Below are 22,939 nucleotides of genomic sequence, written 5' to 3'. Positions count from 1 at the left end.
AGCGGTTCGGAAGGGCTGGCCCGCATACTACTGAGGTCACGATGATTAATCCTGTTCCTGAAATGATCAACTTCATCACCATCCGATTCCGGACTTTGTCAGAAAATACATTCCCCGTCTCAGCAGTATGCGGGCTGTGCTCATGGTCAACAGGCCCTCGACACACCAATGCACCTCGCCAAGCCGATCCAGAGACTCGGGTTCTGCTAATGTTTCTGTATGGCTACTACCTGCATGGGACACGTCTCGGTTGGGCAGACCAGCCCAACGGTGGTGAAAGGGATGGTTAGCCTTTTCCAGACAAACCCAACAGCCGCCGTTATGCATCGTCATATCTCGCTTTATCCATGGATGTCCCTAGCAGTTCTTACAGGGCATTACGATCTCTAAAAGTGCCCGAAACTAGGCTTTAAATGCAATAATTTGCCCTAGATGCCTATGACATAGTCGTATATCTTGATCTTTCCGGGGCTAACCCTCTATGAGTGCACATATGCCAGACCTGGACTGCCATCGATCTCGCCCGGATTACCCTACCCCCGGGCCTTAATGCCCCCCCACCCGAATTTCTCTTCCACCGCAATTACAGACCCTTTCCTCTCCAAATCTGCCTTGTCTATTACGGCGTCAAGTCGTTGAATCTTCAACAATTGTCGGTGTCGATGCGGCGCAAGTTCTTCTCCAATGAATTCATACCCTATCCACTACTCTCCTCTCAGCCACCGATGTATGCCGCCACTGTCAATCACCAACAGCGAAGCTGTTGACTCAAAAGCATTTACTATATATACTTTCATTCATCGCCCTTTGTTTACTCAGATATAGACTAGCCCTTTGGTTGGTTATTTGATGGGAATACACTTCTTTATTTTTTATTGGATTCGGTCTCTCTACGCCAACATGAATCAGAATTTAGTTCATCCCACCTCAATCACATCCCCGCGAAGAGAGGATACACGGTCTCGCGAAACATCCTCGGTATACTCTTCTCCCGTCTCGACCTCGTCCCAGCGAGGCGTTTCCCCTATTGGTCTTGGGATTTCCCGCTGCGAAATCGAGAATGCATTCGGTCAACTGAGGGTCTTCCCTCCCACGCCTACACTGCCATCACAACTAGTTCCTGGAGCGCCAACTCCCACTTTCGCTTTAACCTATGACGACTACTCCAGCGGAACATGTTATCCACCAGTTTACAACGGATTCATCAACAGTACTTCAGAGACTTCACTGGGGTTCTACAGCCCCCCGGCGATGAGCGCATCCCCCAGTTACAACTCTACCATGGAGGTTGTCCCTGGAAATAATGTCTTCCCAGGCCAAATGACCGATATTTGGATGCACACGCCTTGCTCGGGACCGACAACGCCATCGGATGTTACTCCAGTCACTGTAGCGAACGGAGTGGCAGGACAATGGGGCCAGAGTGTGTTTCCGGATGCGTGTATCTCCTCCACGATGCCCCTATTGCCAATCAACAACGTTTCCTACCTTGGGGCGATGGGAGAGGAGATTGGATACGACAGATCCTCCATCAACACTGGGCAAGTCGTGTCTCAACCACAAACATCTTCCGATGGAACCGCCGATGGTATCACAAATTCGAGCAAAAGAGAGCGCGGCGCATCAAATGACAGACTAGTTTCTGCCAGTGGCCTGGAATGTCCCATTTGTGGCGCCAAATTTACCCGACGCTCCAACTGTAAGGAGCACCAGAAGATGCACAACCCCGAATGGAAGAACAACTATCCATGCGATGAATGCCACAAAACCTTTGGGCGAAGCTCAGATCTTAAAAGACACATGAACACCGTGAGTAGGGAGAGCAACAGAATCAATAACAGACACTAATTCAGGCACTAGGTTCATCTCGGGCTTCGGAAGTACAGCTGTGACTCTTGCGACCGGCGTTTCAGTCGGCAGGATAGTCTGGCTAGGTAAGGTCCCAGGATATGTTTCATCGTTGAATGTGTACTTGTGTGCTGATATGAGGAATATAGACATGATTGCGGAGAGAAGCGCAACGCTGCGAAGTCTACAGGCCACGCTGAGCCATCTTCGCTTGTTCCCAGGCAGCGCCAACGAGCATCGAACCACGGTCACTCGGCTAGTTAGCAGCACAGGCAGCTAATCCCATGTCTGCATGTCTAAATGAATATCGGAGGGAAATATCGTCCACTTTGGCTATGATTCTTACGGGTTGCATGGTTTTGCCATTATGGGATCTGCTGGTCAGGGCCACTTTGAATTTGCATTTTTGATTTTATCTACTGGGCTTTACGAGATGCGAGATTCCTATTAGTATTCACATATCTCACATAGCATGAAGCCCCATTTCCTTGGCGTTGTTGAACTGTTATACGATGCATTTCGGTTGGAATTTTGAATTATTGGACTGCAGATGGTGTCTTGTTTTTTTTTTGCATTGGTTCAATTCATTTCATTTGGCTATATCTTGATATATTACCCCGTACATATTTCCCATTTTGAATGTGATATCATTTGCATGCAACCGCATGAGCTGGCGCGCGGGTAACAGGAATATCGGTTATGTACTAACCTCCAGTATCACCGCACTTCTGGCTCAATTAAGACTTTGAGGTCAGGGATTGGACTGAAGATCAGGATCTTTTGTATGTACGGAGTAGAACATACATATTGTGTCTGCGGGTTGACTTCAGACTAACAGCGACTCGCTGGAGACCAATGGGCATTGTTAATTGCGTGGAAATTGCACTTATTTCCACTCTCGAGAAGAGAAATCCACCAGAACTCCAAGGGAACTCGTCCGACTCCAAAAATCCCCCCCTTCTCCCCCCCTCTCCGACTCCCCGAGGCCCGTTGGATCTCGACTCTTGCCGCGCTCCACCTAAGAACGCCGAATCACACGCTAAAACAGAGAGGGATCTTCGACATTCACTCGACGATCTTTGAAGGGAAACTGTGAAACAACTCTAACTCTCTTAGTGCTCATAAGAACGCCATTACCTTCCTCTTCTCTAATTTGCAAATCCCGAGGAAAAAGCGCGAATTCAAAGGCCTCTCAGTTATCACAGGGTATGTCTCACTGACCCAGCCCTGACCTCTTCCTGCAATTTATTAATCCTTGCTCAGTCACACACGCCACGGGAAAATATAGTGGGAATCCATTCTCGTATGTTCAATTGCCCTTTCAACAATAACAAATCATCATTTTACTGTCCAATCCTCAATTTCACCCCGCTATCTCCACTGCTTCTTGAAGCTAGTCGTCTTAAGTGGAGACAAGGGACACTCGACCATTTGGAATTGTGCCTCCGGTGCAGCCGCGCAGGAGACATCGCGTCTGTTCGCCTATCTGGAAAATGGTCCGTGATCATAAACTACATCCGAATAACTGCCCAATATACTCCGTAGGATTTCCAATGTTCAAATATCGGAGTAGCCGACCTGATCCTTGCCCCTGAGACTTTTTACAAGTGGGCCCGAATTATCTAGCACGATAGGCTCTCCGAGTAGCTAGGAGGTGAGGCGTTTGCACTTAGTACACTATCGGCAACCACTTTCCTGTTTGACCCGAAAGAGGTGATGATCGTATTGAGCAAAGCAAAAAAAAAAAGTACGTTGATTAGGTAGATATAGCTGATGGAAAGCTGTCTCGGCACAATACTCCCATGCCATCCAATTTTGCAGATCCCTATGATTTCCAAGGAGCTATGGCCCCAAGCTAAAAAAAAGGAAAAAAGGAACCACCCAGGCTTAATAATATTGCCTAAAGGGAATGCTGATCTCTACGGAGTACGGAGTATACCCTCTGTACTCCGTATTCCGGATCCGCAATGAACTAGGGGCAAAACCAGGAATAGGAACAAAGAAATCCTTGTCCGTCTCAATGTTTTTGTGATGGGGCTCCCAATTTCAAAAGGGCTATCACAATCTTGTAATTTGTCGCTCTTACTTCATCTGGGGACTGTGCCCAGTTATCCATCACTAGTACGCAGCGCCACTAACACTACTGCCAACGGCTTTGCAATCGGCACACAGGTGCCGAGCCTAACCTATCGATTTGTTCGTATAATCTACCCCTGAGTTCATATTTGAATATTCGAAATACTGGGTATATTCCAAGTTGGACGCTCTCATCTCTGTTGATTGGAGATCTATGCTAGCATCGGATATGCAAGGGTAATCCCGATTATAAGTCAGATCGATAAACGTCATCGGAAGTCTACAACGTATGGGGCTGGATTACTGAGCTTTTGTCTCAAGGTCCTGACAGAATTGGATATCTGATTGGGTGATCTTGCGCAAGAATATTGGCATTGGTGTTCCTTGGTCACATATCACACGAGCTACTACGACTCATCACATTAAATAGTTCGCACACTGCAATGGTTAGTTTCATACGGAGTACTCCGTACGGAGTCGGAGCACGGAGTACAGGGTCGAACAAGGAAATTACATATCTAAGAACATGTCTGATGCAACTGTGAAAACCGGTTGGAAAAAGAATGAATAGCTGCTTGCTTAATGCTAAGTTTATCAAAACTCGCTATCATATATTTTAGACTAACACATTCATTGTACATGGACTACGGGCTACCTTTCAGGTCGACAACAGAAAAATCTCAAGTTTTGATGATATTTCTCTGTTCGAAATGGTTACTGTAGAAATTTCCGAAGAACTGAGGGGACTTCCGTGTATTCTTTACCTGCCGAATCTATCTGCGGTCTATTCTTTGTTATACCCGTCTTTTAGGAAGTATGAATCAACCACTTCACCTATCTTAAGATTTGGTAGGCTTCGTCTCAATAGGCGTTATTCCTGGGGAATCCGAGAGTTGATCCTCCCTCTCTGCCTCGTCGGTCTGATTCCTATAACCATAACCTCTGTTAGCAATAGACACTAAGCTAAAAGGCATAACACGATTTCAAGATACTTACCCTTTCCTCAATTTCTCTCTTTTGTGAAGGAAACGCAAACCGAAAGTACTGATAATCAAGATAACAGACAGAACGGTAACAGTGATGAAGCCCTTACGGTATTCCGGCCCGTCGACTTGCTGCCATACGACAAGAGGCAGCCAAGCTTGGAAAACATAAGCCATTTCATTCATGCTTCCGATAACCAAGGAACGCTCTTCGTTATCTTCAGAGCATATCTCATGGGCCCAGCTGTGGAAATTGTGTTAGGATATTTTCGCTTTCATAGCCCGGGATTTTATGCGACTTACGCCATTAACAGACCACTAAGTCCATATCCAGCGCCGCTGATAATGTAACAAGTCCATTTCCATCCCATGGGAATTTCCCAAACTGCGAGCGAGACATAACTGATGATGTTGACGCACTGCGATAGTGTTAGAATTTTCTATATCTCCTTGTGGGGTGTTATACTCACAGCACCGAAGATGATCGGGGGCCAACGCTTGCCGTTCAGGACGGTATCCGATATCCACGCGTAGGCGAGGGTTGTCACGACTTGGACCGCTGGGGTTGTGGTTGGTATCGAATTGATCTGGCTGATTGAATAAACAGGGTCTTTTGAGTTTTTGAGGAACCTTCTAGGAGTCAGAATAAGCTTGATGATGGTGGTGTCTAGATACTCACTGTTGGAAGATAGGCTGACTTCCAGCGGCACCATTGTTGAAACATCTAAAATGGGTGAGTATTTGCCCTTGGACTTTATTCTGGGTTAGGTATTCAACTCACATATAAAGCAAGGTCAGAAGATAAATGTGCCACGACGTGAATATTTTCTTCAACTTTGACTTTGTGTATGGCTCCCTGTTCTTTCTCCCTTCTAATTTCATTCGCGTTTGGGTGAGATTGACCTCCTACTTTGATGTTAGAATGTGCATAGAACGCAAAGGTTTGGAATAGTAAACTCGCCTCTTCGCTGAGATACCATGGATTAGAGATCTCAGGCACGTCAGGAAGAATAAAGAATCCACTAATAGCCACGGGCAGGGAAATAACCCCATCGATAATAAATAGCCTGGATGCTAGTTAGTATATGACCAAATGCCGAGACTCTCCAGTTTTCTTACCATTGCCAGCCCTTGAAACCCCCTCGTCCTCCGAGGTGGTAAACCGCGTCCATAAGATATCCAGAAAACATACTGGCAATTCCGCTGCTGGTGTGAAAAATGCATGACCGTTTTGCTAACTCGTCTTTCCGGTACCATGAGCCGATGATGTACTGCATTCCGGGATAGAAAGTACTTTCAGCGAGACCTATCGTGGTAAAAGGTTAATAACCTACTATAATAGAGTGAGTTTTGTTAGGTTGTGCTTGCATACCAACGAAGAACCTGAGAACGTAGAACTGAGTAGGGGTGTTACACCGGGATAATGACATTGTGAGAACCGTCCAGAGAAGCTATTGGGGTGTAAGTATACAGCTCTCGCGCAAAAAGAAAAGAAAAAACCGAAGGCTCTTACCTCCATAGCTGGAATCCAATATCGCGGCTTGATGCGAGTTAGGAGTATATTGCTGGGAATTTCTCCAATAACGTAGCCGATAGTCCAGCATGTCTGCATATAGTTGAGTTCGTTGCCGTACATTCCCAAATCTTCCTTCCTGTGAGTTATCAATATCAAACTCTCTAGATTAAAGCATCAATGTGGTACCATACATTCCAGAGACAAATGCATTGTTGATATTGATCTGATCCAGATACTTGATAAAATATCCTATAAAGTTTTAGCATTGTCTGGGACAAATAGTTTAAATAAGCTTACCCAATGATGCAAAGGTCAAAATGGCCGAATCCAATTTGAAAAGCAAGCGACGCTCCTCTGGTGACTTGTCAAATGTGTCCCAAATATAGCTGACCCATTTGCGCTTGGGTTTTTTCTGAACTATCTGCGTCGCCGGATCGATTTCCGCTTTGGTAGGGGATTTTAGCGACATGGTGATGTCGTGAAAAAGAAAAACGAAATATTAGGGCCCTTGGAACATTCTTATAGCCCGGATAAACGATCAAGTCTGCCAGCAGAGGAATGCTAGGGACGTACTAACTGGGCAGGCCAGCCTAGCGATCATCTTGTTAAAGCTCTTATCAGCATAAAAATTGAGATATATCCGGTTTAAAGCCCAGTGAATCATGCTTCAGGGTTATACTCCGCATTAAGTGGATGATCTGCACAGCAGGTCGAATTATCGGGCGACTTGTTCGCGCAATTCCTGCAAGTATTTTCAACATCATCTGGGATGTTTAGTCAAATCGGAACTTTGCCGAATTTGAAAATGATTTGTTGTGTTGATGTTGCCATACCACGCTAGAAACTCACCATCACCCGTGCAGTGAAGCTCGTCATACGCCTCGGTGATGGGGTGACCCCTTAGCAGAAAACACATAGTTTACATATTTCTAAACTGATTGAAATAACTGACATTATGTTATACATGAATGCTCCTTTCCAATGTTTTACCAAGCGATTTGGTCTTTCTAACATCACATGCCCATGGTTATTCTATACAGTGTTGGTCTCTCAGCTTGTGGATAAAATTGATAGCTCTGACGAAGGAGATGTAATGGCGGCGGTGTTTGCAGACGATCGCTGCCATTAAACTTCCATCCCATTTTGGGCCTCGAATACCCCCGACACAGTAGAGCAGATATCAAAGATGTAGCACATAGACCCAGGAAACATCTCAAGTCTGCTCCGTATCAACGACCAGTTTACGAATTGGGCAGTGCAGGTCGGATTTCCCCTAGTATCGATATTAGCATATGACACATAAGTAGGAAGAGGTAATGAGCGTGGAACATATGATCACTTACGCCAGGTTTCACTGCGGACCAATAACCCGAGGTCATGGGAGTGTCCTGAATACACAAATACGCAGAGGTTGTTATATCAGCATGCTTGCTCGACAAGATAGCCTAGGTGCCTATGGCGGCTGGGATGGCAATTGACTAGGCCACGAACCCGTAGTCGTTTATGAACACCTGGAGAAGCTCGTGACATTCCAAAAAAGTCCTCCTCTTACTAATACCATGGCCGAGGCGGAAGGTACTCAGCAGCCTCTTTCATGGGCTCGTTCGTATTGGCGGAGTTTTCGTAGGCATCCACGAGGATATAAAGTCGGGGGTTGGTGTTATTTTTGTTGCTTGTCTTTGGCATTGTCTTTGTCTGAGGCCCGACTCCGCGACATCAAGGCTATCATTAGCCCAGTGGAAGGCCTTTCCGGCGACCTTGTCATACGCGGCTTGGAGGCCAAATCGGAACTGAGAGACGTGCTTGGGCCGGGTGAGGAACCCGCAAAGGTATGGGTGCCCTTAGAGTTGAAGCTGTGGGTTCATGTTGATATCGTAGATGAAGATATCGGTTTATGACCTGTCTTTATAGGTGGATATATAATAGCGGAGGATGCGAAAAGGGAGAAAATCATGGATTGAGCTATCTGTAGCTAGAGAGAGGAAGAGAGGACAATGGGGAAGGAGCAACGTCATACCTGCCTGAGGCATAGCCTGCAGGATACAACTGCAAGTACTAGACTTCACCGCAGGAGCAAGAACAGTTGGCCGATTATGGGGCAGTTTGTATTTGACGATGTAGCTCTTGGATAATCCGATGCACTTGGTCGATATGATGGACGTTACATTAAAAATGCTACGAAGAGGTCTTTTCACAATATCTTCTTTCAATATCTATTCTCAAATACATCACGCAGTCACTCCCACCTCCAATGGGCTTTTGAGAATATCTGCCCGAGAAAGCTTCCCTGCCAGAATCAACTTAAGTCTCTCGCTCAAAGCCGCTCTCTCTGTAATCCAGGTCTGAGTATGACCTTCAATCAAAGGCAAACCACGCTCAACTCTTCCAGTATTGACCCATCCAATCAACTCCTCGACGTAAGGTTGCTCTCTGTCCTTGAGTGAATGGAAGCTCCGTCCAAGCCCCTTCGCTTTAATGCGATTCTCATATTCCGTCCGAAGAGTCGTAGTAGATGGAAGCTGCGCAACTCCAGACAAGAAGGCTGCCACGGCGATAGCTTGGAACTCGAATAAAGAGAATGTCGCAGTGTAGAAAGGAATTCCGACAAACGCGAGCGTGGGATCTGGGATGTAGAAAATGTCTTGATGCAAGTTGTGGACTTGAGTGCCATCTGTAACAAGCACCCTGTCATTTGCATCGGCGGCAGACAAACCGTAATCGTTATATTCGTCGAGGAATGGAAGTGCCATTTGGTATCCTGTACAAAGAATGATTGTATCTATATCCTGCAAGGTTTCCCCAGATTTGAGATGTATGGTTAAGGGCAAGTGCTCGTTGTTTGCGGATGTTGATGTAGAAGGTTCAAATGCTTCGACCTCGGCAATTCTTGAGGCGTTTTCTGGGAGTGCACTCTCAGGGAGATCAAAGGCGCCATTTCGAGTGCTTTGATACACGTGGTCTGCGGTTCCACTGATTTCAGTGGCTATATCAAGAGAAGAGACGCCTCCACCGAGCAATAGTACATTCTGTAGGTTGGTCAGTTCAGTGCCTCTCAATACTAGTATACGTTCACTCCTACCTTTCCTTTAAATCCTTCTGACCTTCGGAAAGATTTTGAATGGAAGATCCTCTCGGGCCATCGAGCTTTTGCTTCAGGTAGACCCCGGATATTCGGGACGAGAGGTGTATGATAATGACCCGAGGCAACAATGACAGAGTCAAATGTCTATGATCCGGTCAAAACCACATCTGAAATTGAAAATGGAAGATATTATCGATATGAGAACTTACTGCAGATTCCTCATTCTCAACGGAATCTTGATCTTCACTCAAAGTGCTCCAGTGAACTGTCCACGTTGGCCCGACCTTATGAACTCGGGTGACTCGGGCGCCAAACTTGGTTATATCATCAACACCGGCCTTGCTCGACGTATCTTGGATATAATCCTTGAGCACATGATGCTTCACAAAAGGAGCAGTCCCTTCTGGCCATGCGTTGAGTGTCGTCCGTAGTAAGGGAGTTGAGACATTATTGGTGAGACTTTCATAACAAGGCCTGGGAAATAGTGAGAACGACTGCTACATAAATAAACAAATAAAGCTGAAACTTACCCTGGAGGTGCATGAAGCAAGATCTTTCTTTCATTTCCTTCCCTCGCATCCTTTACATATTCTTGTGAAGCAGATGGTCTTGGTGATGGGTACTGGGCTTCAATCGGAGCACGCTTATCATAAAGCCTACAATATTTTAGTCCATTATTCCAGACCAAAATAGACGATTCACGATCTTACCAAACCCCACCAGCTGCATTGTTTCTCTCGAAAACAGTCACTTCAATTCCAGCAGCCAGAAGATGCCCAGCAGTGACCACTCCACTGATACCAGCCCCAATAACTGCCACTCGAGGAGGCTCACTCATGATGATTTACACGAAAATAAAAGAACAAAGAGATAATTTGCCTATCCGCGTCTACGTGGAATGTTCCCGCAACTTATGGCCCCTCCTAACCAAACGACAACATGGGCTGATATATCGCAATGCTTACCGGAACAATCGGCAGAGAGTCAAGACATTAGAAATAATCGTGATTTTGATCGTGGATTGTGAAATCGGGGGTTCCCCGCTTGCACTAAGTACATCGCAAGTATAGATTGGACAATTTACATCGAATCGTGAAAGAGGGGTATGAGGATGGCAACCGGAGATAACTAAAAGTGACATTCGTGGTTCACAAAAGGCGTAATGGCTGGTGACGATGATGTGCTCATACCCCAGTAGTACAACGTTGATCAATAAGGGAATCGATATTTCTAAAATATGTATATAGTACCCCGTACAGGACTGATATTAGAGCTAATAGAGGTTATAAAATTCCAAACATTATTCTATCATCATGGCTCCCGCCCCAATTGATTCACGTATCGTTGACGTCGCAGTGCCCAAGAAGGACACTCTTGGTCTTCCCGGGCCTGCACGAGAACGCTTAGAAAAGGCTGGGATTGATCTCAGTGACGGCTACCCGTACCGCCCATCTCGTCCTCTCTATGTTGACGATGTTTACAACGTGCGGAACTATGATCGCGTCCACGTAGACCCCGGCAGCCGAGCCGATCCCGAGAAGAAAGCACTTCTATCCGCAGCCAAGGAAGTGATTCCGTTGACTAGACACATTGGTACTGAAATCGTCGGGTTGCAACTGAAGGACTTGACAGACCAGCAGAAGGATGAACTAGGTTTGTTGATTGCCGAGCGAAGCGTTGTCTTCTTCCGGGACCAGGATATTACTCCTCAGCAACAGAAGAAACTGGGAGAGTGGTTCGGGGAGATTGAGATTCATGTATGTTTTATTCAATCCAGCGAATCCATGTGCCAATCACCAACTATTTTTCTCTTTTTAGCCTCAAGTGCCCCATGTCCCTGGCGTTCCCGGCGTGAGCGTAATTTGGCCAGCATTGCAGGAAACAGAGCGACCAGCGAGCTTCCGTCGGCCGGGAGGAGCGTCTCGATGGCATAGCGATCTCGTGCACGAGAGACAGCCCGCTGGAGTGACCCATCTCCACAACGATACTGTGCCGACAATCGGAGGCGATACCCTCTGGGCGAGTGGATACGCCGCATACGAGAAGCTGTCGCCATTATTCCGAAAGCTGATCGATGGGAGGACTGCCATCTACCGCTCAGCTCACCCATACCTCGACCGTAAGAACCCGGAAGCAGGCCCTCAATATGTAGAGCGCGAGCACCCTATTGTCCGTGTTCATCCGGCTACAGGATGGAAGGCACTGTGGGTAAACCGGGCGATGACAGACCGAATCGTTGGGCTTGACAAGGCCGAAAGTGATGTGATTCTGGGATACCTATACGACGTTTATGAGAAGAACCCTGATATCCAGGTTCGGTTTAAATGGAGTCCACGCACGAGTGCATTATGGGATAACCGGTCAGTCAATACCCTGAGAAACAAACTTCTTGGATTTGAAGCTTATTCTTCAATAGCATCACGATCCATAACGCAAGCTGGGATTATGAGGGATCCCAGCCTAGACACGGGACCCGCGTGACTTCGCTCGCTGAGAAGCCTGTATTTGATCCAAATGCGCCAACTCGGCGGGAGAAGTTGGGCCTTCTGGGGCCAGAGGAAGTTGCAGAATTGGAGAAGCTGACTAGTCTCCTTGAAGTGAAGTGATCAAGGTGCTATCTTGACGCCCATGATGGCTTGGTAGTGTGAACTGGTGTGGCTTTTGATATTCGCATACAGATAGGTCTAGCCTTGAATGCAATTTTTGAGCATTATATAGCCAATTTGTGTACAACATAATCTCATGCGTATAGACAGCCCACTTCCAAGGGTCTTGGTGTCGGCTGGAAGTTCCCTTGAATTTCCCGATGAAGGTAAACAGTGGAGAGTTGCAAATTTGCCGATCTTTGCCGCCTTTAACCCCAGCCCCGCATTTCCTTTGATTTCTTTCTGTTGGGATTCATACTACTTACTTTCTTTCAACTTCACTTTTCAGCCAAAATGAGCGCAACCACGACAATCACAAGTCCGCCTGAGATCACGGCGGAAAATGTCGCCACTCTCTTTCCCGAGGTCGATACATCGCTCGCCCGTGAAATCCTCCCCACAAGCCAAACAAACACTGCCCGCGGCAGCGAGCTTGAGGGCTACGATGAAGAGCAGGTCCGTCTGATGGATGAGGTCTGCATTGTTTTGGATAACAATGACCGCCCGATTGGAAGCGCTAGCAAGAAGATCTGTACGTTCTGCACCCCCCATAATCACCCACGGATGTACAGAATGGAGGGGTAGTGGCGGACACAACATTCGAGATAAAACACTTACAGTTGCCTCTGCATAGGCCATTTGATGACCAACATCGACAAGGGTCTTCTTCACCGCGCCTTCTCGGTTTTCCTTTTCGACTCCAATAAGCGTCTTCTGCTCCAACAGCGCGCCACCGAGAAGATCACCTTCCCCGACATGTGGACCAACACCTGCTGCTCACACCCCCTTGGAATTCCCGGTGAGACTGGAGCTGAGCTGGATGCTGCCGTCATGGGCGTGAAGCGTGCTGCACAGCGCAAGCTGGACCATGAACTGGGCATTAAGGCAGAGCAGGTACCCCTGGACAAGTTTGAATTCTTCACGAGAATTCACTACAAGGCCCCCAGTGATGGAAAGTGGGGTGAACATGAAGGTATGTTACATGGTGCACTGTATATCTGATTTGATAAATGGAAACGCTGACATTTTGTTAGTGGACTATATCCTCTTCATCCAGGCCGATGTTGATTTGGAGCCCAGCCCCAACGAGGTCCGGGACACTACCTACGTCTCAGCTGATGAGCTTAAAGCAATGTTCGAGCAGCCTGGTTTGAAATTCACCCCCTGGTTCAAGCTTATCTGCAACTCCATGCTGTTCGAGTGGTGGAGCCACCTTGGTACGCCGGCCCTGGATAAGTATAAGAACGAGCAGGACATCCGTCGAATGTAAAAGACCCGATGCATAGTCTATCGCATATTTTGGTTCCATTTCAGTTTGTGCGCTATTTATCTTGTCATCTTTGCATTCCTCGGGGCAAACCCGCCTCCTTTACGAGACTCATGGAAATATACCTCTGCACACGAGACGATTCTCACGACATCACTTCATTCTGATATTTTGCCCTCTCGGTTTATTTTAGGAAATCAAAGACATATCCAATGCTTGGTTCTGAAAATCTTCGTGTTATTCTTTGAGAGTATTCCCACAGTAGTCCCAATGAGACCTGGTCGAGACATAAATACATTAATGCAATAATGAATGTAAACAAGCAACCAAAATGCCCAAGAATAATGCCAACGCCAGCGCTAATAAAACGAATCGAGAAATCTGACTCCAGCATGACCATTACTGCTGTGGATTCGTCGACAAAAACAAAATGGAACTGCCCAAAATCACCGTCCCGACAACCGTAAAGACAACCTGTGTTTTCCAACCACTCTGCACCAAAGCCGCCTTGCGCGCGTACTTCTTGACCGTGCGCGAGTAATTCGCAAACCCATTAGCCAAACAGCTCAGACTCAGAAGCCAGAAAACGATCCCTAGGGGTAAGGCCATGCGTCTCTCTAGGCCGGTGGGTTGTTCACGGAAATGGAAGGAGATGATGATGGCCAGCGACACGACGGCCAGATACATGGACAGACGGAGCCATGAAAGGAAAGTGCGCTCGTTGGCGCAGTGGTCGCGGGCGTCGGAGGAGCTGTTTTCGAATAGGAGCGCGCCGAAATAAGGACGTGAGAGGAAGATGTGGTGTTGGGACTCGATGTGTCTTCAAAAACGTCAGCCGGACTGTCAGTGTTGGCGCGGAATGTGGGGTGGGGCATGCGGAAATCATGGCAGTCATAGAACATGCCAGGCTTGAGATCGAAGTACGCCATCATGTAAGGGATCAAGCCACTGGACAACGCAACGTGTCTTGCTCTCCGGCCATTTCGCGCCCCGCCATTTCTACTGAGCTGGACTGTTTGTGACTTACTCTTCCACGAGGACCGGCCTGGAATTTACCGGGTTGATCAAAGGGTTGAAGCGAGGACGAACACCCCCGACTTGTGTCACCGTTGTAGACATGGTGAGGGTTTGACACTCGAAACTCGATCTCCGAAATCTGGAGAAAACCTGGGGACAGCCCAAGAGGGCTGATCATGTGATGCTCTATACTGTTTTCGGAATGATGTCACAGTCGTTTTTATTGCTTTCTCATTTGCTACATATGTTTGATTTGATGATCGACAGCCCCAGCGTTCATACATTAGTGGTAGGATGATCGAGGTCAGGTTATTGTAGTATGCAGGTATACATATAGCGACATGATTGCTGAAAAGATCCATAGGTGTAACTTATATTCTATGAACATATCCCCGAGAATCTCATCATTACTAATACATGATACTATGTAGTGATGCGATTTACCGCTAAACCATGCGAGCTAGTTGATCTAAAGTACCGATGTTATTGGCTATATCAAGTAAAAATGAAGCAAAAGTACAGTGGAGGCCCGCATCGAGCTTCCTACTGGGTCTTAGCGGGGTTTATAAGGAAGCGACTATGTCTTAGTGTTGCCTTGGTGCACTGAATTGAGAAAGTAATTACTTCGTAGGATGTAATAGTAATAGCTACATAATCATTCTCTGAATCATACGAGGTTGACTCACATCCCTTACTGAAGTGTTATCTGCATTATCATCTCGTGGGGGTCCACAGGTATTTCTGTAAATTACACAATATTGCAGTGCTGGAACCCCGGACCAGCCGTATCCGTGGTATTACAAATACAACTCCGCATCCAACTTTAAGCCGTCATTTTGCTCTCCAGGATTTTTGCCTTCTTTAACTATCTCCAAAGCTCCAAGGATCTAGAGTCTCCACTCGAGGTAGCTCAATTTATCTTGCTGTAAATAATGCGGTGGCCGTAAAACACCCAGAGCCTCATTTTTCGCATCTTATCATGGCCCGAAACATCCGCTCGGTGGATGCCGCCGAGCATCAAAGCTCATTTAGCCGGTCCTTCACATCCAGCTCGCCCATTGCCGCCTCCGCAATTGCCCGAGACCTCGCAGACTACAGCGACGAGGACCAAACACCCAGCGATGAAGCTTCCGACACCTCAACGGCTCGCCCGCCCGGCAGCTATAGCAGCACCAACCCCCGCTCATTAGCTGGTTCATATCGCCGCCCCGGTTACTTCACATCTGTCAGTCATGCAACTGTAGTTCCCTGGACCGGGGAACAGCAAGCACTATCTCAAAGCGAGCGCGAGCAAGTCATCGAAGAGGAACGGCACCTATTGAGTGATAACCATGTTATCGCGCCCGAGCATGCGCGTGGCAAGTCCCACGGGCTGCAGCGTAAGATGAGCGGCTTGATATCCGCTGCTATCGGCCAAGGATCGCTGTCTCGACGGCCAAGTGGATCTTCTCGACGCTCTAGAAGCAGGGATCGCGAGACGGACGCGGCAAGCGAAATCACTGCTCTACTAGGAGGCGCACCTGCGGATGACGAGGGTAGTGAAATGGGCTCGGAAGAGATTGACCGGAAATGGGTAGAAGCCGTCGCAGCGGGTTTGATCCAGACGACGTGGCAGCGCGAAGCAAAGGTCATTATGAAATATTCTTTGCCGCTCATGGTCACTTTCTTGCTGCAGTATTCTTTGACTGTGGCCAGTATCTTTACTATCGGCCATCTGGGAAAGGAAGAGCTTGGAGCTGTCAGTCTTGCGAGTATGACTGTTACAATTACTGGAAATGCTGTGTACTCGGGTCTCGCGACTAGTTTGGATACACTCTGTTCTCAGGCATATGGCTCTGGGAAGAGGAAGTTGGTGGGCCTGCAGATGCTGCGTATGGTGTATTTCCTTTGGGCCATCACCATTCCAATCATGGTTCTCTGGTATTTCTCTGAGCATATACTTGCCAAGATTGTGCCAGAGAAGGAGGTCGCTAAGATGGCGGGTCTGTATTTGAAGATTGCTCTCTTGGGAACTCCAGGATTTGCTCTCTTTGAGAGTGGCAAGCGATATCTCCAGGCCCAGGGTGTGTTTTCTGCCTCCCTGTATGTCCTCATTGTCTGCGCGCCACTGAATGCTTTCCTGAACTGGTTCTTCGTCTGGGTAAGTACTTTCCAGCCTTTCCAGCTTTTTGACGAGGACAATACTGACTTGGATACCAGAAACTTCAATGGGGCTTCATTGGGGCTCCAATCGCCGTCGTGATCACAGAAAATCTCCTCCCACTCTGCCTGTTCATCTATGTTTATTTCTTCGTGGGATCCGAGTGTTGGTGCGGCTTTACCAAACGAGCATTCCAGAACTGGGGCCCAATGATCCGCCTCGCACTCCCAGGACTGATCATGGTCGAGGCAGAGTGTCTAGCATTTGAAATTCTGACGCTGGCATCAAGCTACCTCGGAACGTCCGCACTCGCAGCGCAATCCATTCTCGCAACAATTGCCAGCATTACATGGCAGATTCCGTTCCCACTCTCTATTGCGGGTAGCACGCGGATAGCGAATCTGATTGGGGCTACCTTGGTCGATGCCGCAAAGACCACTGCGAAAGTGAGCTTCTGGGGAGCAGCCATCGTTGGCGTGTTCAATATGGTTCTTCTTTCGAGTTTGCGTTCGTATATCCCCAGATTATTCAGCTCTGACCCCGAAGTCGTCGAAATTGTATCGCAGGTGCTTCCGCTCTGCGCAGCCTTCCAGCTTTTCGATGCTCTCGCGGCAAATTGCAACGGTATTCTCCGTGGTCTGGGTCGCCAGGAAGTGGGCGGTTACATCCAACTCTTTTTTTACTATGTGATTGCCATGCCTCTTAGTATGGGAACGACGTTTGCTTTAAATTGGGGTGTCATGGGCTTGTGGACTGGTGTTGCCCTTGCGCTTGCCCTTGTTTCCCTCACTGAGGCCATCTTTATCAGTCGAGCTAATTGGGATCGATCCGTTGAGGACGCTATAAAGAGAAATGAGCAGACCTAGCTTAACCCTTGGTACATACGAGGATAAGCGTCGGCATGACTTGATATCTATCCAGTTCATGACACAAAATGATCAAATTATTCCAGCATGTGTCTCTTGTATTTTGTTCTACATTAGCGGTGGCTTCAAGTGATTTCTGTTTCAGCCTCGTTTTCGATCTCAGCCCTGTCATCAATTCTGTCTACATGTTTATAAAAAAGTCCAGATAGAGCAATTTGCGACTCTATCAAATGTTATACAAGACAAATCATGATATCATTGGAGTCTGAATGTGACTTTTTAACGAATAACACAGACATGACTACTCACATCTCTCTAGTACTCCAGAATAGCCCAAGTCTGCTCATCCATGGTGGAGAAGATCACACCAGCACCGAGCAACTCCTCACCAGCCCTGGCCACTTCAGTTGCAGGCATGTTCAATTTAGAAGCGATGACCTGCATGTGTAGACCCGTATCATCCTGAGGCTCAGTCTTGAGCAAGTTATAAATCTTCTTCGCGACAAGGGACATCGAAGCAAGAGCCTTGTTCTGCGCACCACCGTATTCATCCGCACCGCCCATAACAGCATCAGCACCGCCAGCATTGCCGCCAGGAGCAGCGCCACCGGGCGGACCGCGAGTGAAGAACAAATGCACAGCAGTAGCCTCGAGCAGATGAGTATGGAACTCATTGATATTCGACAAGGGCCGGACAGAGTGAGCACCAATGTACCGCTTGTTGGCGAAGGACTTGATCGAGCCAAAGACCCGTGCGTAACCGAGGAGCTTGACTTCAGTCTTCCCATCGCCGGGCGCCTTGCCGTCGTCGGTGTCCATGTTGTCCGCGGTCGTTGAGTCAACCCATTTCTTGACTTCGAGCTCGCCTGTGCCGTCGTCGATTATGTATGTCACGTTCGTGCTCTGCGAGCTGATGTTGCGTACTTGGCCCATGAAGAGGACATTGGCGACGTCGGCGCCGTCGATTTGGAACGGGGCCTCGGGAAAGGGCTGCGAGGCGTCGAGGACTTGCTTCACTGTCACGGGACGAAGGGTTTTGTTGTCCCGGTCACCGGTCTGTGTTGGGTATTAGTTGGTGTCTCTCTATAGACAAGTTGAGTATCATGTGTATACCTTGCCTCCGGCGGGACTGTTTGTCTCGCCCGGCATGAATCCACCGCCGCCGCCGCCGCCGAATGAGGAGCTATAATTGTTGTAGTTACTGTCTAACAATATTGTTAGATCATAGGTAGAGCAATAAATTGGATTGGGGATGGTACATACCCATGGTGTGTGTTGTGTTATGAAAGGGAAAAGTAGAGTCAAGGTACAGCCGTCTCTTCGACACCATTTTACTCAATTGGGAGCGTGTTGCACGCGTCGCGGGGATCGTGTTCTGCCAGTGTAGACCGCCTTCCAAATTGGAACACACCATCTACCTAGATACTTTATAGTCGCCTCCGTTCTCAACTTCCACCTTGATATATGCTATTTTTACTTTATACTGATCAATTGCTCTCAAATTGCCATCGGCTTTATTTAGAATGTGTTTATTGGCTTGAAATTTTCGAAAGGACATGTTCAATATGTCTTAAGCCAGCTGAGCTGCACATCGAGTAGCTGCTGGAGATTTCGAGCCACAATTTGGGTATATGTTGGGTCTGCATTGTATGCATAGATCTTTATCTCCGTAAATGCTTAGAATTCGAAATATGTCAATGTATCTATGACGGTGTTTCTTGGATCAGCGCAAATTGTATAAATTCTGTTTGTTTAGTTTGCACGCGGGTAATGGTTGATCCGAGGTTCACCGCCTACGATTCTCTCAACTTTTTTTTTGCGACAGAAAGACGGCGATATAGCGACTCGACTTTTCTTCAGGTGTCTGAAGTTTGAGCAGTCGAGAATTTGTTTGCGTGATATTTAATCACTGCTAATTCTTTTGTGTTTTCACCCATTCCCCCGGCCATTGAAGAGCCGAACGGTTTAACGCTTATCACTGCATTTCCATATCAGTCGAGGCTTCACAGCATACCGCAACAATGCCTCGCCGTGCTGCCTCCCCGCAGAGTCGGAGGTCGAGTTCGACATCACGAAATCCCTTTTTGAAAATGACAGCGATTCCGATGGCGGCGCCAAACCGCCCCTCAAGAAAAAATCCCAGAAGCCCGATACCAACCAAGATCTTGACTTTCTAAACGAAGACGACGGCGATGCGGCTTTCATTGCGAACTCGCAGGCGTCCGCCAACCGAAAGGGCGCAAACCTCAAGGGCCGTACTGTGAAGAAGGGAGGTGGTTTCCAGGCAATGGGTCTCAGCATGACTCTGCTGAAAGCGATTACCCGCAAAGGATTTTCCGTACCTACCCCGATTCAGCGAAAGACTATTCCCCAGATCATGGACGACAAGGATGTGGTTGGTATGGCTCGAACTGGTTCCGGAAAGACCGCCTCGTTCGTTATTCCTATGATCGAGAAGTTGAAGAGCCATAGCACCGCGTTCGGTGCACGTGCTCTCATCATGTCCCCATCCCGTGAATTGGCTCTGCAAACCATGAAGGTCGTTAAGGAGATGGGCAAGGGAACGAATTTGACATCAGTGCTTCTCATTGGTGGTGACAGTCTGGAAGATCAGTTCGGCATGATGGCCAACAACCCCGATATCATCATCGCGACACCCGGTCGATTCCTGCACTTGAAGGTTGAAATGGACATGGATCTCTCTAGCATCAAGTATGTTGTCTTCGATGAAGCCGACAGACTGTTCGAAATGGGTTTCGCCGCACAGTTGACCGAGATTTTGCATGGCCTGCCCACGAACCGCCAGACTCTTCTCTTTTCCGCTACATTGCCCAAGTCGCTTGTCGAATTTGCACGCGCTGGTCTGCAGGAGCCAAGTTTGATTCGTCTGGATACAGAAAACAAAGTCTCTCCTGATCTACAAAATGCCTTCTTTGCTGTGAAGTCATCAGACAAAGAAGGTTCCCTATTACACATTCTGCACAACATTATCAAGATGCCTACCGGCGAGACATATATTGGCGGAAGACTGCGCCAAGAAGCTGAGAACCCCACAAGAAAGCGCAAGAGATCGGATGTCCGTCTCCCGAGCGGCTTCAAGGAGTCGCCTACCGCGCACTCAACCATCGTGTTCGCTGCAACCAAGCACCACGTCGACTACCTCTATGCTCTTCTCGTTGAGGCAGGGTTTGCCACCTCTTACGCCTACGGTTCCCTGGATCAGACTGCTCGTAACCACCATGTTCAAAACTTCCGATCCGGCATCTCAAATATCCTGGTCGTCACCGATGTTGCCGCCAGAGGTATTGATATCCCTGTTCTTGCCAACGTCATCAACTACGATTTCCCCTCACAGCCCAAGATCTTCATTCACCGTGTCGGTCGTACTGCTCGTGCAGGCCAAAAGGGTTGGAGTTACAGTCTTGTTCGCGACAAGGATGCCCCGTATCTTCTGGATCTGCAGCTGTTCTTGGGACGCAGGCTAGTTCTCGGTCGTCAGTATGGCACTGAACTCAACTTTGCAGAGGATGTTGTTGTGGGAACGCTGCCGAGAGAGCCAGTCTCTCGCACTTGCGAGTGGGTACAAAAGGTGCTCGATGATGACATAGATATCTATGGACAAAAGCAAGTGTCTCAAAAGGGAGAGAAGCTGTATCTACGCACCCGCAATTCGGCCTCTGCCGAGAGTGCGAAGCGGTCGAAGGAGGTTGTTTCTTCCGATCACTGGGCTGAGATTCACCCTCTCTTTAACGATGCAACCAGTGAGAGGGAAGTAGAGCGAGAGAGTATGCTGGCCCGCATTGGTGGTTACCGACCCCACGAAACGATTTTCGAGGCAAACAACCGACGAGGCGGCAAAGAGGCTGACAACGCGGCCGTTGAGACCATTCGCCGACTTCGCACTAGTGTCGAGAACAAGAGAAAGCGCGCGGATCTCAAAGCAGAGGCTGAGTTGGCAGCACTTGGAATGCCCACTCCCGGCGAGGATGGTGAAGTGGAGGACGAGGATATCCCCGAGCATGCCGGCGAGAACATGTCCGAGGCATCCGACGATGAACTCGAAGTCACTTTCTCTGCCTACAACTCCAAGTCCAAGCAAGGCGAGAAGAAAGACGCAGCAGCAGCATTCCAGAACCCGGATTATTTCATGGGCTACACACCTCAACACAACGACATGGCCGAAGACAAGGCTTACGGTGTGCACTCTGGTACAAACTCGAACTTTGCCAGCGACTCCCGCAACGCGACGATGGACCTCAACGGCGACGAAGGCAAGCGCGGCTTCGGCGAAGCGCGTTCCATCATGCGTTGGGACAAGCGACACAAGAAGTACGTTGCCCGCCAGAACGACGAGGACGGCTCCAAAGGCAGCCGACTCGTGCGCGGTGAGAGTGGTGCGAAGATCGCGGCCAGCTTCCGCAGCGGTCGCTTCCAAGCCTGGAAGAAGGGCAAGCGCGTTGATCGGATGCCTCGTGTTGGCGAGGCCGAGACGCCTGCTATGAACAACATCAACTCGCGCATGAGCAGTGGTCGATTCCGACACAACCAAGACCGGGCACCTAAGCGGGCTGATCCTCTTCGTGGTGACTACGACAAGATGAAGAAGAAGAACGATGCAGCTCGCGAACGCCAGCACGATAAGATTGGTGGAGCGGCATATGGCGGAAAGAGCGAACTTCGGTCTACGGAGGATATTCGCAAAGCGCGGAAGCAGGTGCAACAGCGTCGCGATAAGAATGCTCGGCCGGCGAAGAGACATTAATGGATTAGGAAGATGGGGGGAAAAAATTTACTGTAGAATAGATGTCTATATTGCAGAGATACCACAATTTGTGTTCGGAGATTTTACTCAGTCCGATGTCCAGAGTATGAATCCGGGATTTAGGAACCGCCCAGCTCACCACATGGGAAGAAGTTGTGTAGCCTAGACTCGATCCTACGGAGTATACGAAGATGGATTGGAAACTCAGCTAACTCAACATTGGAACTTGGCCATGCAGGCCACCACGTTTAAACTGTAGATCAACCTGGGCAGTGATCAAGGAAGATGTGATATCAGCCCAATCACGCCCTAGTGGACTCGGACCCCCCCCCCAAGTCACCGTTAGAGGATGTTCATCTGAGATACCCTGGTCTGAAGGATCGCAGAATTGCCGAGCATGGAAGCCAATTTCGGGTTAAAGCTATATAGACACTATAGAAAATATAGACATTGTCATGGGTCTTAAACGTTGAGACTAGGAGAATTCCCATAAGTCCCGAGTAATCTCCGTATTAACCGGAACTATTTAACGCTAATATTTCGGCGATTTTTGATCTGATCGGAAATTCAAATAATAAATAATAAAAAGTGTGTTCTATTACCTCCAACGGCCCACTTGACAAAATAATAGAGTCTGGCCTTTTGGTAGTTCGGCGGCTAGAGGAACACTATACCGGGAGAGGTAGGAGTTAAACTTATTAGGACATATAGTACAAATAATAGGTGAACATGATTAT

The 22,939-nt window shown here is 48.1% G+C and overlaps 10 protein-coding genes across 10 annotated transcripts; 6 read left to right on the top strand and 4 right to left on the bottom strand.

The window, feature by feature from the left end:
- Positions 1-41: 41 nt before the first annotated feature.
- Positions 42-290, top strand: N7471_013289 (uncharacterized protein; the record flags this gene model as incomplete). Its single annotated transcript, XM_057286008.1, has 1 exon — positions 42-290. One exon carries the CDS (start codon positions 42-44, stop codon positions 288-290), a length of 249 nt encoding a protein of 82 aa, XP_057129333.1.
- A 610-nt stretch (positions 291-900) lies between these two features.
- On the top strand, positions 901-2,112 carry N7471_013288 (uncharacterized protein; the record flags this gene model as incomplete). Its single annotated transcript, XM_057286007.1, has 3 exons — positions 901-1,809; positions 1,861-1,934; positions 1,998-2,112. 3 exons carry the CDS (start codon positions 901-903, stop codon positions 2,110-2,112), a joined length of 1,098 nt encoding a protein of 365 aa, XP_057129332.1.
- Positions 2,113-4,763: 2,651 nt separating this feature from the next.
- N7471_013287 (Major facilitator superfamily domain general substrate transporter) lies at positions 4,764-6,892 on the bottom strand (the record flags this gene model as incomplete). The annotated part of the gene is made up of 12 exons (XM_057286006.1): positions 4,764-4,851; positions 4,921-5,151; positions 5,211-5,326; positions 5,378-5,537; positions 5,587-5,631; positions 5,689-5,813; positions 5,869-5,974; positions 6,027-6,213; positions 6,280-6,358; positions 6,421-6,559; positions 6,615-6,672; positions 6,721-6,892. The coding sequence occupies 12 exons, from the start codon at positions 6,890-6,892 to the stop codon at positions 4,764-4,766; spliced, it is 1,506 nt and encodes a 501-aa protein (XP_057129331.1).
- Positions 6,893-8,651: 1,759 nt separating this feature from the next.
- Positions 8,652-10,343, bottom strand: N7471_013286 (putative FAD dependent oxidoreductase; the record flags this gene model as incomplete). The annotated part of the gene is made up of 5 exons (XM_057286005.1): positions 8,652-9,449; positions 9,503-9,649; positions 9,715-9,979; positions 10,036-10,161; positions 10,216-10,343. 5 exons carry the CDS (start codon positions 10,341-10,343, stop codon positions 8,652-8,654), a joined length of 1,464 nt encoding a protein of 487 aa, XP_057129330.1.
- Positions 10,344-10,818: 475 nt separating this feature from the next.
- N7471_013285 (TauD/TfdA dioxygenase family protein) lies at positions 10,819-12,111 on the top strand (the record flags this gene model as incomplete). The annotated part of the gene is made up of 3 exons (XM_057286004.1): positions 10,819-11,262; positions 11,324-11,865; positions 11,922-12,111. The coding sequence occupies 3 exons, from the start codon at positions 10,819-10,821 to the stop codon at positions 12,109-12,111; spliced, it is 1,176 nt and encodes a 391-aa protein (XP_057129329.1).
- Positions 12,112-12,444: 333 nt separating this feature from the next.
- Positions 12,445-13,420, top strand: idi1 (isopentenyl-diphosphate delta-isomerase IDI1; the record flags this gene model as incomplete). Its single annotated transcript, XM_057286003.1, has 3 exons — positions 12,445-12,682; positions 12,785-13,123; positions 13,185-13,420. 3 exons carry the CDS (start codon positions 12,445-12,447, stop codon positions 13,418-13,420), a joined length of 813 nt encoding a protein of 270 aa, XP_057129328.1.
- A 396-nt stretch (positions 13,421-13,816) lies between these two features.
- On the bottom strand, positions 13,817-14,536 carry N7471_013283 (DUF202 domain-containing protein; the record flags this gene model as incomplete). Its single annotated transcript, XM_057286002.1, has 2 exons — positions 13,817-14,237; positions 14,445-14,536. The coding sequence occupies 2 exons, from the start codon at positions 14,534-14,536 to the stop codon at positions 13,817-13,819; spliced, it is 513 nt and encodes a 170-aa protein (XP_057129327.1).
- Positions 14,537-15,413: 877 nt separating this feature from the next.
- N7471_013282 (MATE family efflux transporter) lies at positions 15,414-17,440 on the top strand (the record flags this gene model as incomplete). Its single annotated transcript, XM_057286001.1, has 2 exons — positions 15,414-16,574; positions 16,634-17,440. The coding sequence occupies 2 exons, from the start codon at positions 15,414-15,416 to the stop codon at positions 17,438-17,440; spliced, it is 1,968 nt and encodes a 655-aa protein (XP_057129326.1).
- Positions 17,441-17,755: 315 nt separating this feature from the next.
- On the bottom strand, positions 17,756-18,707 carry N7471_013281 (uncharacterized protein; the record flags this gene model as incomplete). Its single annotated transcript, XM_057286000.1, has 3 exons — positions 17,756-18,496; positions 18,554-18,645; positions 18,704-18,707. The coding sequence occupies 3 exons, from the start codon at positions 18,705-18,707 to the stop codon at positions 17,756-17,758; spliced, it is 837 nt and encodes a 278-aa protein (XP_057129325.1).
- A 424-nt stretch (positions 18,708-19,131) lies between these two features.
- Positions 19,132-22,202, top strand: N7471_013280 (ATP-dependent RNA helicase DBP10; the record flags this gene model as incomplete). The annotated part of the gene is made up of 2 exons (XM_057285999.1): positions 19,132-19,139; positions 19,436-22,202. The coding sequence occupies 2 exons, from the start codon at positions 19,132-19,134 to the stop codon at positions 22,200-22,202; spliced, it is 2,775 nt and encodes a 924-aa protein (XP_057129324.1).
- Positions 22,203-22,939: the final 737 nt, after the last annotated feature.

The sequence above is a fragment of the Penicillium samsonianum genome (assembly GCF_028829775.1).
Source record: "Penicillium samsonianum strain IBT 33392 chromosome Unknown utg000009l_segment0_segment0, whole genome shotgun sequence".
NCBI lineage: Eukaryota > Fungi > Ascomycota > Eurotiomycetes > Eurotiales > Aspergillaceae > Penicillium > Penicillium samsonianum.
Note: the sequence above shows the minus strand (reverse complement) of the source record. Positions and strands in the feature narration are given on the sequence as shown.